This window comes from Penicillium canariense (assembly GCF_028826845.1).
Source record: "Penicillium canariense strain IBT 26290 chromosome Unknown utg000001l_segment0_segment0, whole genome shotgun sequence".
Lineage (NCBI taxonomy): Eukaryota > Fungi > Ascomycota > Eurotiomycetes > Eurotiales > Aspergillaceae > Penicillium > Penicillium canariense.
This window is the reverse complement of record NW_026622728.1, coordinates 2,772,662-2,787,972: the sequence shown is the minus strand read 5'-3', so window position 1 is coordinate 2,787,972 and position 15,311 is coordinate 2,772,662. Positions and strand designations below refer to the sequence as shown.

Below are 15,311 nucleotides of genomic sequence, written 5' to 3'. Positions count from 1 at the left end.
AATACCTTCCGTGTTCATGTTGTTATTTCATGTCCAAATTTTCAGTGCCCCTGCCATATATCCCACAGCACGAAGGGGAGAGGAGTTTTTGTCCTGTTTGGGTTTCTTCTTTTTTTTTTGCCTGTTTTTATTTGCTGTTCTTACCATATTCCTTTTTCTGCCTTACTAGGTTTGCTTCTACCGGCGTTTCACGTGGGACTGTGTGGTATACAGACTGGTACTTCGTTGTTTGTCGCGGATTTGGATGCACAAGATCAGGGAGTTTTGGTTCATGGCCATGGAATGGGAGAGGATGGGTTGCATATGCCATGCCGACTTAGATGAGACACCCTTGATCGTCAATGAAATCTTCAATGAACGTAACAGAATTCAATGAAACTCCTAAAATCAATACTCTCTTCTTTCCAAACCGATTGAGAATTTACCCGACGGGACTATAACCCGTATGCGAGACCCATCATTACCCATTGAATAGCTATTCAATAACTATCCAATCCAAGCGATCGCGCATTAGTTAATTACTAGTAGGTTGTTGTTACTAGACAAGAACCTTATATTTGGGGTTAGGGTAGGATTATGCCGATGTTGAACGGAAGGGGGCTAGACACTAGATGAGGCGTTTGACGCAATTGAGGTCACTCAAGTCACGGCCACCGCCCAAGTTGCCTAGTTATGACAGCTACCAAAGCTAGAGTTGATCGAGTGGGAGCCCGCGGTTCTGGAATGGCGTGATCGGTTTCCGTGTCAAGGTTTCACTCTGCTGTCCTTGGCCCGTCTCGGCGCGGGAATGCCGAGACGACTGTCGCCGTTTTGATGACGAAGTCGATGGTGGAATATTGTCCCATAATTTCTAGTAGAATCGTATCAGCTCTTGTCAAAGGGTTGGACTGGTCGCTTCAATTCTGTGTACTATAGTAGTAAAAATATGAGCGAGGGCTCTACGTGCTAGTAATGCTTCTTGCCGTCGGATTAACCTGCAGTTTCGCGTCAAGCCCTTCCCGCATCCATCTCGGGAATCTAGTTCGGCCCTTGAGTTGGACTGTGCTCGGCCCCCAGCCTTTGAGAAGCCACCGTTCTTGTGCTGGGAATGAACTTCCCGGAGAAGATGAGAGAGACTCTCAGCATGGCATAAGAGCATTGAACAGTAGATTGATCACTATCGCTTCTTCGCCCCCTCTGGTTGATGTGGGTGACGCGATCTATCGTGCGTCTTGCTTGCGGGAAGCCGACCTGAACTAGATTCGGCCCGGTCGGGCGTAACGTGCGGGCTATAACCACGATTTTTCCTTCTCGAACGCTTCCATTGTAAAGTGGACCAAATAAATGAGGCATCGCTGCCTTCTAGAAAGCCCACAAATTAGAGTATATGGTTTCTCGAGGGGTCTTGAGGCGGCGCATCTCACTCCGGTCGGGTTTTTTTAAGGTGGGATCCTGCCTAGGCTGAATCAATCATATTGCACCACTTTTAGCGCCAGCACATCATCCCGTTGCTAGCCGCCAACCACAAAATAATATAAGCGGGTAGATAGCGGATTTGCGAAACTATTTGCACCAGCGAAAAGTCCCCGATTCCAGCATGCTGAAGCCCGCTGGATTAGTTGCCATCGAGGCGAGCCCGAATAAGTCTGCCAACTACGGTGCAATACCCCCACATGGTGGAGATGGGCCGAAACCCGCGGATGGGATTTCTGGTCTTTGTATGTCTTGGGAATGATGTGTTGGCGTTCAAAGTGATATGCTCTGACGGAGACGACGGTCTATAGACGAAGGAAATGTTTTCGAGGCATCCCCTGAAAATCGTCGTCAAATCGGCGTAGTCAGTGCAACGTTACTGATCTTCAACCGTGTTATTGGAACTGGCATCTTCGCGACACCGGGTACTATTTTAGCTCTGTCGGGCAGTGTTGGTCTCTCACTTATCATGTGGGTGATTGGCACTTTTATTGCCATGGCAGGAACTGCGGTTTACCTGGAATGGGGCACGGCTATTCCGAAGTATGTTCAAACCCTGCTCGAACCCAAACTTGAGAAGAAGACACAATGCTCACCGGAGTATCAGAAATGGAGGCGAGAAGAATTACCTCGAATACGTCTACAAGAAACCCAAGTTCCTGGCCACAGCCATGTTCGCCGCCTACGCCTTCTTATTAGGTTGGGCTGCAAGCAACAGCGTAGTTTTTGGTCAGTATATTCTCAACGCAGCTGATATCGAAGTCGATCGATGGAACCAGCGTGGTATCGGGCTGAGCTGTCTCACCGCGGCGTTTCTCGTGCACTCGACGGCTCTCAAGTGGGGTCTTCGTCTTTCCAATTTGCTCGGTATAATCAAATTGATTATCGTCTTGTTCATCGTGGTCGCGGGCTGGGCCGCACTAGCTGGGCATACGAAGACCGAGACGCCGCATAATTTCCGGAATGCCTTTGAAGGGACAAAACCTAGTGGGTACAGCATTGTCATGGCGTTGTACAATGTTATTTGGTCCTTCATTGGATACTCCAATGCCAACTATGTGAGTCGGCGAATACCACATTGTCCGGTACATGGTGATGTCTAATGTGCTATAGGTCCTGAGCGAGACGAAGAACCCAGTCCGCACCTTGAAGATCGCGGCACCACTTGCGATCGTCTCTGTTGGCATTCTCTATATGTTTGTCAACATCGCCTATTTTGCCGCAGTATCGAAGGAGGAGATGCTCGAGTCTGGCACCGTGGTTGCTGCTGCGTTCTTTAGGAATATGTTCGGCAAGCAAGCTGAGAAGGTCATGTCGGTCTTTGTGGCCCTATCCGCATTCGGCAACGTGTTGTCCGTGCTATTCTCGCAAGGTCGAAGTATGTGTCCATCAAAGCCCATATACTTCTATTTACTGATGGGAGTTACACAGTTGTCCAAGAGCTCGGCCGGGAGGGTATCCTGCCCTTCTCGAAGTTCTTTGCTAGTAACTGGCCTTTCCATTCCCCAGCTGCGGGCCTTCTTGAGCACTATATTATGTCGGCCATTATTTTGCTGGCTCCTCCACCTGGCGATGCCTATAACTTCCTCCTCAAGTAATCCTTCACACCCACAGCACTTACACACATGAGCTAACCAATCTTCCAGCCTCATCTCATACCCCCTATCAATTGTCAACGTTTTCGTGTCCGGTGGCCTCATCTATATCTACTTGAATAAGAGCTCCAAGTTTCCCGACTGGAACCCTGGAATCCGAGCGACACTCCCCGTCACTGTCTTTTTCCTGCTGTCGAATTTGTACCTGGTGGTGGCTCCCTATGTGCCACCTGACGCCGGCCAGAACGTCTATGAGCAGCTGCCATATTACCTGCATTGTGTTGTGGCTCTGGGATTGTTTGCTTTTGGGGCATTATACTACCTTGTCTGGGCCGTCCTTTTGCCACGGTGGGGCGGTTATGTGCTTGTCAAGGAGTCGGTGGTGGATGCGGACGGCTGGTCTCGCACCGTGTTTACTCGACTGCCAAAAGCTGCTGCAGGGCGCTCTTAGACTTCTTAGATAGATGCTCTATACTGACAACTACGCGGGTATATGTGGAGCTCGGTGTAACATAAATGGAGACTTTCTTATCTACACTAACATCCAAAGTGGATAACTTTGCAGGTACCATGGCGTTCGGTGGCTGCTACTAGTAGCGTAGCCTATGGCAAGTGAAGCCACGCGAGATTGCTCGAAAAATCTGCGCAAGGATAGCGGAGAACAGGGTTCTGAACCAATGGATCCAACTCCAAAGGCCAATTGCCAGGAATGCATGTCCCAGTACTCTATGGATGCCTATCCAGGGAAGCAGCAGAGCTGTGTGTCATAGGCCCCTCAAACTGACTGGTGCATAGTCTTGCAAGGAGGAGTAGCCCGTAGGCTACTCCACAGTCGACTGCCGTGGAAGAATCGGGGCATGCGCTGGTTGAGACTTGCGTGAGGTGAAGAAGAGAGAAAGTAAAAGGAAAAAAAGGGCGGCAAAAGGATGCGCGGCCAGCGGGTTCACCGCCCCGTTCTGCCCAGGTTTTGGCAGGTTCATCCTTTTCGATTCTGAATCGATTGTTCTCCGGTGCTTTGGTCGATGCGGTCATTCATTGTTCGTTTTTAACTTTGTATATTAATTGGGTGTCTTGGTCCCGTGTATTTTATTCTTTTTTCTTCTTTTCTCCCCCCATTGGTATTGGGGTTGTTGACCTGCCGATGCGCCGTTTCTCCACGCGTGCGTTGCTTCAAGCAAAGCCTCCGCTTCTTTCCGCCAGACCCCTCCCCCTCTTTGTCTCCGCCCCTCGCTCAGCTCCAACTCCGAGCCTGCTCTCTCGCCCTCGTTCCATTCCATCTCGATCCTCCCGTTCACCCCTCTCGCAGACCTCCAAGCGCTACTGCTCCTACCGCAGAATGTGCAGCTCCCGGCGCGACGAGTCCTCGGGCTCGACCAATGTCCAAGGCCGTCAAGTCCTCCCTACTAACGTGAAGCCGGTGCACTACGATCTGACCCTCGAGCCGGACTTCAAGACCTTCAAATACAATGGAACCGTAGTGATTGAGTATGCAATTCCGAGGTTCCCGGTTTATGTCCAGTGCTGACCTGTATACCCAGCCTCCAGGTCAACGAGGACACGGACTTCATTTCCCTCAACTCCAATGAGATCGAAATTCACAGTGCCGTCGTTCACTCCAAGGGCTCGGTGATCGAGTCGAAGCCTGAAATCGCCTTCAACAAGGACAGCCAGGTCGCCACCATCCAGCTCAACCAGGCTATCTCCGCCGGCGCCGATGCGCAGCTAACCCTCACCTTCACCGGTATCCTGAACGACAACATGGCTGGCTTCTATCGGTCGGCATACAAAAAGGATGGCAAGACCGAGTACATTGCGTCAACCCAGATGGAGCCCACCGATTGCCGCCGTGCCTTCCCGTGCTTTGACGAGCCCGCTCTCAAGGCCAAGTTCACGGTGACTCTGATTGCGGACAAGGACATGACGTGCCTGAGCAATATGGATGTTGCGTCGGAGACCGATGTAAAGGACGGTGCGAAGAAGGCCGTCAAGTTCAACACTTCGCCCCTCATGTCCACTTATCTGGTTGCCTTCATTGTGGGACACCTCAACTATGTCGAGACCAAGAACTTCCGCGTTCCCATTCGTGTCTACGCTACACCTGACCAGGATATCGAGCACGGCCGCTTCTCCCTCGAGCTTGCTGCCAAGACTCTGGCTTTCTACGAGAAGGCCTTTGACAGTGATTTCCCGCTCCCGAAAATGGACATGGTGGCAGTGCCCGACTTCAGCGCCGGAGCCATGGAGAACTGGGGTCTGATCACCTACCGTATCGTCGATCTCCTGCTTGATGAGAAGAACAGCGGCGCTTCGCGTAAGGAGCGAATCGCCGAGACTGTTCAGCACGAATTGGCCCACCAGTGGTTCGGTAACCTGGTGACCATGGATTTCTGGGATGGCCTCTGGCTCAACGAGGGCTTCGCTACCTGGATGTCTTGGTACTCGTGCAACGCCTTCTATCCCGAGTGGAAGGTCTGGCAGACATACGTCATTGATAACCTGCAGAGTGCTCTGGCCCTCGACTCGTTGCGCGCCTCCCACCCTATCGAGGTGCCCGTCAAGCGTGCTGATGAGATCAACCAGATTTTCGATGCTATCTCTTACTCCAAGGGCTCCTCCGTGCTGCGCATGATCTCCAAGTACCTCGGCGAGGATGTCTTCCTCCAGGGTGTTCGCAACTACATCAAAAAGCACGCCTATGGAAACACCGAGACTGGTGACCTCTGGTCTGCTTTGGCCGACGCCAGTGGCAAGCCTGTCAAGTCTGTCATGGAGATCTGGACCAAGAACGTCGGCTTCCCTGTCATCAGCGTGACCGAGAACCCTAATTCCTCGTCCATCAAACTGAAGCAAAACCGCTTCCTGCGTACCGGTGACGTCCGTCCGGAGGAGGACCAGACTCTGTATCCCTGCATGCTTGGATTGCGTACTAAGCAGGGTGTTGATGAGAACACCATGCTGACTGAGCGTGAGCATGAATTCAAGGTTCCTGATCTGGATTTCTTCAAGGTCAATGCTGACCACTCTGGCATCTACCGTACCTCCTACTCCCCCGAGCGCCTCACCAAGCTGGGTCAGGCTGCCAGGGATGGCTTGCTTACTACCGAGGATCGCGCCGGTCTGATTGCCGATTCGGGTGCCCTGGCTTCATCTGGTTACCAGAAGACCTCCGGCCTGCTCTCGCTGCTCAAGGGCTTGGACACCGAGACCGAGTTCATTGTTTGGAACGAGATGCTCACCCGCATTGGCGTTCTCCGTGCTGCCTGGATCTTCGAGCCCACCGAAACTACGGATGCTCTCCTGACCTTCCAGCGTGAGCTGGTCTCGGCCAAGGCCCACGAGCTGGGATGGGAGTTCTCCGAAAAGGATGGCCACGTTCTGCAGCAGCTCAAGGCTCTCGTATTCGGCTGCGCTGGTCACGCCGGCGACCCCGTCGTCCTCAAGGCTGCACAGGACATGTTTGCCCGCTTCGCTGCTGGCGAGCACTCTGCAATTCACCCCAACATCCGCGGCAGTGTTTTCAGCATTGCTCTGAAGTTCGGCGGCGCCAAGGAGTACGAGGTCGTTCTCGACCGCTTCCGCCATGCTGCTACCTCCGATGAGAAGACCACTGCTCTGCGCTGCCTTGGTACCGCTGAAGACCCGGCTCTCATCAAGCGGACTCTCGACCTGGCATTGGGTGATGAGGTTAGAAACCAGGATATTTACATGCCCCTGGCCGGTCTCCGCAACCATGCAACAGGTATTGACGCTCGCTGGACTTGGATGAAGGAGAACTGGGACAGTATCTACAAGCGTCTGCCGCCATCTCTTGGCATGCTGGGCACTGTCGTGCAGCTCTGCTCCTCTAGCTTCTCCACAGAGGCCCAGCTGAAGGACGTCGAGGACTTCTTCGGTGCCAAGGACACCAAGGTAATACATCGTCTTCTCCCACTCAGTATATCTCTTGTGAACATTCATATCTAACGATGCGGTTATAGGGCTTCGATCGTGCCGTCGAGCAAAGCCTGGACGCCATCCGCGCCAAGGTCAATTGGCTGAAGCGTGACCGCGAGGACGTTGAGTCCTGGTTGAAGAACAATCAGTATCTCCAGAGCAAGCTGTGAGTTCGTTCGTTTGGCGCGCCGGGGTCATTCTATTTCCCTTTGGATAAGGCAGTTTGGTTTCGAGGTTTGTGGCTTTTTATTGTGATTTTTCTATTTTCTTAAATCTAGTTAAGCATGTCCAGGCGATGGCACACGGGTTGTGTTTTGCAAGTCTCCGCCACTCTCGTTTGACATCAATATCTCTACACTATACTCATTTATCTATTAGCTGGCACAGAATCACCTAGTACCAACTCTGCTGGGCAAAGTAAACCAGAGCTAGAAAAATTAGATTGGATTAGTATTCTATGTTCGATGCGATTCTTAGTTAAAGTATTTTTAACGACGGATGCTTACAGTAATCTCACGGCTGAATATTTTACTAGGTGCATTTTGAAATAAGCAAAGTGACGAAATCCGTCAATCTCGTGTAGTAGATTGCACAGACGCCTCAACTAGCCAACCTGAGCCCATCGAAACAGCGGGAAATGGTATAGATTGAAAATAATACAAACGAACCAAAAAACATTTACGCCCACCCTCCCTTTCCTCCGAATCCAGAGCTGTCCTCGATCTTCTTGCCCTGGCCACGCGTCGGCTTGGACTGTGCTGCTTCGTGCTTCCGCAATTCCTCGGGCACACGGGAGATAGGAGATTTGGTAAGCATTTGCTTGAGATCGTACCTAAATTTGAAGTCAGTCTCATAATCAAAGCCAAAAATAATAGAGAAAAAAGGATGCAGAAAACGTACATGACATCGGAATCCTCGCTACCCAGGAACGTGATAGCAACACCACTCTTGCCCGCACGACCAGTACGACCGATACGGTGGGTGTAGCTCTCAATGGAACCAGCCATGTTGAAGTTGACGACAAGGGAGACGTCCGGCACATCGATACCTCTACCGGCGAGATCGGTGGCGACCAGAACATCGGTACCGCCGCTTCGGACGGAGGCCAGGGCGGCTTCACGCTGTTCTTGAGTTTTGGAACCATGCAGGGTAACAGAGGAGAAGCCCATTTGTTTGATTTCGCGCGCGATGGCATCGCAGTTGCGTTTGATGTTGACAAAGACAATGATGGGAGGTCGGAAGTCGCCCGATGAGAGAATCTCGGCGAGTCGCTTCTTGCGCTTGTCTTCGCCAGGAATCATCTCGACGCGTTGCTCGACAGTGTCGACGGCTTCGCCAACACCGCCAATGGTGATGATAGCGGGACGGCGCAAGTACTTGCGCGCAATGCGCTCAACAGCGGCAGGCATGGTGGCCGTGTACATCATTGTTTGGCGGTACCGGTCTCGTCCGCCAAGGTGCTGGCTCATAGCGCGTGGGTTCTCGGCCTCCTCAGTGTCAGGCTTTTCGTTAGTGACTGGAAGAGCGTCAAGAATCTTGTTAACGGGTTCTTCGAAACCCAGGTCGATCATGCGATCAGCTTCATCCATAATCACGTAGCAACATTGGCCGAGAACCAACATCCGGCGCTCAATACAGTCGACGAGACGACCGGGAGTGGCTATAATGATTTCTGCGCCATCGCGCAGACTGAAAGCTTGTTCCTCAAGCGAGTGACCACCAACAATACTAACGACGTTGAATCCCAGTGGCTGTGTAAACTTCTTGGCTTCAATCTCGATTTGCTGGGCCAACTCACGAGTAGGCGCGAGGACAATGGCGTACGGTCCGTCGTTCTTGCGCCATTCATTCTCATCCAGCCGTGGTAGTTCTGAGATGTATACCAGCAGCGGAAGCAGGAATGCAGCTGTTTTACCGGATCCGGTCACAGCAACACCGATGAGATCGCGGGATTGCAGAGCGATTGGAATAGCCGCACGCTGAATGGCGGTAGGCTCCTTGTAACCAACACGGTCAATGAGCTCCAGCAAACGCTTCGGCAGCTGGCTTTCCTCCCATGACCGCATCGGATTGGGCACACTACCACCCTTGGTGGCGATGTTGAAATCTTCCTTGAAGATACGCCAGTCTCGCTCGCGCATGTGGTCCAGCCGCTTCTCGCTCCAGTGTTTGTCGAGCTGGTTGCGCGTGCTCTCTTCACGGCGGCGACGCTCCATCTCCAAGATTTCTTTAGCACGCATACCACCAGACTCATGATCCTGGGTCTCCAGTGCTTGCGCGTACTTGCGCGCCATACTATCCGCCACATCCTCTCCGAAACCTGCCAATCGGCCGCGGCCAAAGAAGTTCGCTTCGTGTCGGCTCTGGTATAACGGGTTGTAATCGCCACTGGTGTCCTCCTCAACGTTCCACTCAAAGTTGAACTTCCGGTCCGTCGTACGCTTGCGCTTCTTCTTTGCGGAGAAGTTCGAGGTCTGATCCGCTCCCATATATCGCTGCTTCACGAGCGCTGCTTGTGCTGTAGCCTCATCTTCCTCCGCTAGGCGCTTGTCGGCTTTGGGGTTCTTCGGCCTTGGGGGAGGCGGCGGGTCCAGGTCGCGATTCCGCGACGCCTTTCCGTTGCGTGAAGCGCCTGGCCCTGCTGGGACGTTGCCGCGCATGGCACGAGGTCCAGTAGGAACGCGTCCACTTGGATCTCTGCGATAGTTGTCCACATCTTCTACTCTCGCGGGTCGTGACTCGGATGAAACCCCGTTACTTTTGCCACCGTTTGATATCACCTTAGCTTGCCGTTCAGCCTCCACTTCTTTGGCCCGTTTCTCCAGCGCAAGTTTCTCTCGTTCGGCTTTGGATAAAAACTTCGGCTGTATATGAATAAACAAAACGTTAATAAATGATTCCGCATTTCGCGATTGCACGATAGTCACATCGTAAGACAAACATACCTTCGCAGTTGCTGCATCGGCCTCCTTCTTCTTCCGAATAAGGTCTTCCACGCTCAGCGGAGCCACCGCTGGCTTTTTTGCTCCCCACCCTAGCTTCTTACTCTTAGCTTCCGTTGGAGGTGCGGGCGGCGCATCTTCTGGGGGAGGCGGAGGGACCGCATGGTCTGGCGGCGGTGGAGGCGCGCCCGAGTCCTCAGGAGGAGGTGGAGGTGGGGTTGGCGGACGCTCAACGGGATCTGGGGGAGGACCAAAAGAAGCTCCATCAGAGCCGTTGGTCACTATGCCTTCCATAGTTGCCTAGACGCGAAAGCAAAGTAATGGCCGTGAAGGTGGAACAAGCGGCGAGACGAGCATCTGGATCTCGAATTTCTACGGCGGACGGAGACGACCAGACGCGTTATCACGTGATACAAAGCAACGAAATGCGAACGTTCGATTTGAGATAGTGAGAGATGAAGCGCACCGAATCAGATTCATTGGAAACAAAAGGGCAACTAAAGTACAACGATTCCGGACGGGATCACCCATCTTGCTCCAATCACAAAGGGGCCCTGATATGGGAAAGAGGATAGGAAACCGAATATAAGACCCGTCTGAGCAAAAGAAAAAAGCCCTTTCGGCGCATCAAAATCGCTAACAAACCTGCAGGAAACGAGAACAATGCCTGGTATCGGCAAGAACATGATGCTACATGGAAAGAAAGTCACCCACCCGGGTAGATAAGGTATCAGAAACCCAGCAAAGAAAGCAGACAGCCTAGTAAGAAAGCCGCCAGGATGAAAGGGTTCATAAACGAGACATGATGAGAACTGCAGCCCTTGCAATGGCTACGGACAAAGCCGATACCTTAGGCGGCCGAGCTACCGTTAACAGGGCTCTGGTACTGTTGCCACTGAGCATAAGCCTCAGCAGTAGCAGCGGCTTGGTCAGGAGTGGGCTGTTGCACCGGGGGAACGGCCATAGGCTGTATGTCAGCAGGAGTCGGAGGAACCACAACAGTGCCACCTGTGCGAGCAGCAGCCACAGATGCCGGGCCGTGCACCTCACGATCCAGAGTCATGTACTCCTTGGCGGTATCCTTGGTGCCTCGTTCGAGGAGGTAAGCCATGTAGATTTGCACAAGCTCCTTGACAATTTCGGGGAGTAGAGTGCTCTTAGAGCGCACGTCAGAGATCACTTGTTTGATGCGGTCGTACTGAGACGCCTCAGTCGCGGCGCTGGTGGGCTGCTCAATCTCGAACATGAGATAGCTGGCCCAGAAGGGGCGGCTGTCGAGGTAATACTGCTGATTCTCCTCGAACACTTTGCGAGCATCGTCGGGAGCGCCCTTGATTTTCCACAAGAGACGAGCCCACTCGGCAACAAGCGCAGCCTTGGTAGCCATTTCGCACTCGGGCGAGTCCAACTGGGTCTTGTAGACCTCAATGGCTGCCTCGAGGCCGCCGTGGCGCCGAGATAAATTAGCCAGAGAGATGATAGTCTGGACATGACTGGGGAGGTTCATGAGGATAGCACCGTGGATATCCTTAGCTACGTCTGTCCGGCCTGACAGCTCCTCGAAGTAGGCATAGTGCAGCCGAACCGTCGGGTTCGCAATGGGAACGTAGAGATAGCTGGCACGCTGGTAGATAATCCGCACCTCTTCCTCCTTGCCCGATTGAGCAGCCATCCATCGTGCATAACGGAGCCAGAACTCCTCATAGTGGGCGCATGTCACGAGGCAGCGCTCATACAAGAACTGAATACGGGTGAACGAACCTTCAGACTCCTCAAAATCGAGATATTTCTTCCAGTTTGTGAGCTGGCCCTCGTCCAGTTCGGTCACGTGGAAGTATGGCCGCTTGATCTCCGACTCGTAGGTCCAGCGCTTTGTAGTCTCAGTCTGGGTCTTTGAAAACACCTCCAAGTGGTAGTTGTCTATGCGCAGTCTGAGATCACGCTCAATCTCAGCTTCAGCCTTGGCGCCGGGGGGAACCTGAGACGAAGCAGCCTCGAGCTCTGAGCGGAACTCGGACATGGTTTCCGCGGGTGCTAACTCTACCAGGGGGCGAGTTTGAGCGAGCTGGCGATAACGTTCAAAGTAGCGTGCATACTGGTGCATCGGGATGTGGATGATCCGTCCAAGAATGGCAAAGATCTTGTCCTGTGCCTCGACACGTTCCTCGAACTCGATATACTTATCCCAGAACGGGTGTGCCAGGAAGTCCAGGCCGACACAGCTAGCGCCACGTTCAAATAGGCTGTTTCAATTCAATGTTAGCATGGCATATTCAGAGACTTTGTTGGTGCTGGAAGGATCGGGAAGTGTGAGGGGAGGAAGAAATAACGGGGCAAACATAAGTGATAACTCTGTCACTTTATGACAGGCCCGGAAATCAACGAGGGTGAGCAAGCTATGGGGAAAGCAGCCAGTGCTTCGTGCGCAGGGTTAAGAGGGGGGGCCATCGAACGAAACTGGTCCGGGTAGGAGGAAGAATGTCTTTTGTCACGTGGAGAAGGAAAGCAGCCTGGATGAGCCATGGGTGAGAAGTAAACACCACTTGAGTCTGGGTGGTAAGGCGACGGTGTCTCACCCATAATCAATGAAACTGCTATGACCGGCACATATCCATGTTGCAAACACAATCGGCACCACACAGGCTTTTTGCGAGCTGCATCGGTAACGGTTACAGGAAAAGGGAAGGAAATAGCATCGTTATACTTACTCTCGAATGATGTCTGCGTCGTGGGAGGTCTCGGCTTTGAAGGAGCAGTAGTTGGTCCAGAGATCCACCGAAGGGGAGATACTGGCGATGCCTCTTTCATAGACCTATATCCAGTACCGTCAGCAAATGTAACCGGGGTGCGAGGTTGTGAATGCAAAATGCTGGGGGCTGGGGAAGGACCCATACCATCTCTGCAGCTTCGGTACCGGTAATCGAGAATTCGAGGTCGGCATATTTCTTCCAATAACCAAAAAGGAGAGGAAACTTGGCCAGGAAGCGATCATAAACGTTGCGCGCGGTAGTGATTGCCTGCGGGTTGGAGTTGCGATTGATACCACCCTCGAGGGCTTCGGCGCCGCGCACGAGCTTCTCCCAGGTCTCGAAGTTATCTGGATCATCAACCTATATAAGGTGTCAGTAAGAATCAGAGACATAGGTTACGGGTGCGTGCGCGCTTCGGACGTACCAGCTCGGTCTCAAGCTTCCTCAACTCCGCATTCTCCTCTTCTGAGCCTCCGAAGTGGTAGTCCGCCATGATGGCAGCAGTTTTAGATAGGCGCGCAATAAAACAACGATGGCAGAGGTTGTGAGAGGTACCGATCACTAGGGATAAGATGGTAGTGCTGGTAACAATGGCGGGTGTAAAGGGATGCTCAGGCTGAAACCGACTGAAAACTGGAGCCGAAGGAAAAGACGAGATGGGAAGTCTGGCGGCCTCAGGCCACAAGGCGGTAACACTACCCGTCGGGGTTTAGCGTCCCGCGGCCAGCGGCTTCAACTTTTATCGGGGGCCCATCATCCAAACATCGTGAACACCCACGGTCTCAGTTGACGCACTTCTCACGGCGACGATGTCCTCCCTTACTCAGAACGTGGGCGCGCTGCCTACTCGCCTTCGCAATTTCTTCGCTCGCTACCCGCCACAGCTCTACTCCTCCCTTGTCGCACCACGTCCGACTCCCCCGGAGAGCGAAGCTTCCGCAGACCAGACCCTTCCCTCGCCCTACACACCCGATCGTGAAGCAAAGGGTGCTCACCGGCCAGATCCCGAGGCTTTCTCATCTTCCCGTGCACTTTTGTACAATGACCCTAAAAACCAGAACCCATTCTTGCCGCGGAAGATCTTCAACTCCAAAAAGTGGATTGGTCCCCGATATGGGCTGCGGCAACAGGCAGATCTGGTGAAGTTGGCCGTTAAATACAACGTCGAGCCACTCCTGCCTCCTGGGCCCAAGTCCACGGAATACAAGGCTGCCAAGCTTGCGGAGCGTGGCCTGCGCATCAAGGGAACCGGTATCGGCCAGAAGGTCAAGGGTCACAAGTGGGAGCGGACGATGGAAGCGAGACTCGAGGACCGCCGTAAGGCGATGGTGGAGATGCCAGAGATGATCCGATTGTGGAAGCAGGTGAGTGTCTCTGCAATTGTTGTGATTATTGGGACAGAACTAACTTCGATCTGTAGAGAGGTCATGGTCGCGGCTGGCGACAGTGGCCGAAGCGGTAAATGGGGCGCTCTGGCTGAAAATATTCTTTTATTTCTTTCGATCGTTCCTCATTGGTCCACTCTTGCTATTTCTTTCTACACCAATGCTCGACCTATTCCATCATGCATGGAATCTCCTCGGCAGAAGCACATGTATGAATCATTGCAGGGGTTTGGGATGGGAGTTTTTTTTTATCTGCGCCATTTCATCAGCACCTGTACAATACGAAGCGTGGGCGTGTTGCCCAATGATATCTGAGAGGCTTGGCTCAGGCTATCTCACCAGAAAATTTACATTTTGGCTTATTTCATCCGAAATCCTGTTGGATCAGAGACACTGATATCACCAAAAATCCCCTATGCATGCGTTGTTTGTTCTCCACTGGCCGGCGTGATAGTAGGCCGGTTCATTGGAGCTGAAACGACGGGTTTTTGGCTTGTAGCGAGCGCTGAAAAAGGGCCCACAAGAGTCTGGGTCCGGTGCTTGAAATTGCGGCATATACTTGTCATCTCGGGGCTGGGGGCCAATGCGAAGCTCGTTGAGGTTGGAATCCTTCAAACTGATTGTTCTTATCGTTGCATTCCGAGTTAAGGCGATGCGTTTTCCAGCTCTTCAAGCGAATGTGCTGTTTTCAGCTCGGGCACGGCCGTCCTTGAGCCGCCGTGGCTTACAGCTTCGATATCTGGCCCCAAGTCTTGGTATTTTAGGCGATTGTTTAGGACCTGACATTAGATGGTAAGCTGACATGGCTACAACCTCGGGTACGTACGTAGACGGAAGACAGCTAGTCAATAGTGTTGCGGGCAGGTAGCCTGCTTGGTTTGAATGCTAGGGCTCAGAAGAAACAGCAGGAATAGACTAGTTCGCGACCGCAGATGTACCCTGCAGTCGTGGTTGGCGGGCTGGATCCGGTTCTGTATGATTAGGTACCTATGCCGATGTAGGGAACCAGATCGACCGCACTAGATTTACGCGAACCCAAGTTTGTAGAGAAATATGGGGCGGACGAACTACTGTGGCCCCCATCAGCCGTCAGCTCCGACATTCAGCTCCGACATGGGCGACATGCCAGCGCAGTGTGCGTGGACATGCCTGGAAGAGCAACTGGGAGACGTGCGCACAGGCTCATCCCCGCAAGGGCAAACCCACAAGGTATTGCCCCAGTCACATGATATGCCCATGTCATGTATTGCCACC

At 52.8% G+C, this 15,311-nt stretch overlaps 5 protein-coding genes across 5 annotated transcripts; 3 read left to right on the top strand and 2 right to left on the bottom strand.

Annotated features, from left to right (window-relative positions):
- Positions 1 to 1,576: 1,576 nt before the first annotated feature.
- N7482_000968 (high affinity methionine permease) lies at positions 1,577 to 3,498 on the top strand (the record flags this gene model as incomplete). Its single annotated transcript, XM_056683093.1, has 6 exons — positions 1,577 to 1,697; positions 1,764 to 1,995; positions 2,060 to 2,510; positions 2,566 to 2,830; positions 2,884 to 3,046; positions 3,099 to 3,498. The coding sequence occupies 6 exons, from the start codon at positions 1,577 to 1,579 to the stop codon at positions 3,496 to 3,498; spliced, it is 1,632 nt and encodes a 543-aa protein (XP_056546699.1).
- Positions 3,499 to 4,188: 690 nt separating this feature from the next.
- N7482_000967 (M1 family metallopeptidase) lies at positions 4,189 to 7,150 on the top strand (the record flags this gene model as incomplete). Its single annotated transcript, XM_056683092.1, has 3 exons — positions 4,189 to 4,532; positions 4,586 to 6,956; positions 7,025 to 7,150. 3 exons carry the CDS (start codon positions 4,189 to 4,191, stop codon positions 7,148 to 7,150), a joined length of 2,841 nt encoding a protein of 946 aa, XP_056546698.1.
- Positions 7,151 to 7,658: 508 nt separating this feature from the next.
- prp28 (mRNA splicing protein PRP28) lies at positions 7,659 to 10,216 on the bottom strand (the record flags this gene model as incomplete). The annotated part of the gene is made up of 3 exons (XM_056683091.1): positions 7,659 to 7,812; positions 7,881 to 9,844; positions 9,926 to 10,216. The coding sequence occupies 3 exons, from the start codon at positions 10,214 to 10,216 to the stop codon at positions 7,659 to 7,661; spliced, it is 2,409 nt and encodes an 802-aa protein (XP_056546697.1).
- A 556-nt stretch (positions 10,217 to 10,772) lies between these two features.
- On the bottom strand, positions 10,773 to 13,165 carry N7482_000965 (putative mRNA splicing protein (Prp39); the record flags this gene model as incomplete). The annotated part of the gene is made up of 5 exons (XM_056683090.1): positions 10,773 to 12,165; positions 12,499 to 12,576; positions 12,631 to 12,734; positions 12,817 to 13,032; positions 13,097 to 13,165. 5 exons carry the CDS (start codon positions 13,163 to 13,165, stop codon positions 10,773 to 10,775), a joined length of 1,860 nt encoding a protein of 619 aa, XP_056546696.1.
- A 316-nt stretch (positions 13,166 to 13,481) lies between these two features.
- Positions 13,482 to 14,134, top strand: N7482_000964 (mitochondrial 54S ribosomal protein mL59; the record flags this gene model as incomplete). Its single annotated transcript, XM_056683089.1, has 2 exons — positions 13,482 to 14,036; positions 14,093 to 14,134. 2 exons carry the CDS (start codon positions 13,482 to 13,484, stop codon positions 14,132 to 14,134), a joined length of 597 nt encoding a protein of 198 aa, XP_056546695.1.
- Between the last annotated feature and the right edge of the window lie 1,177 nt (positions 14,135 to 15,311).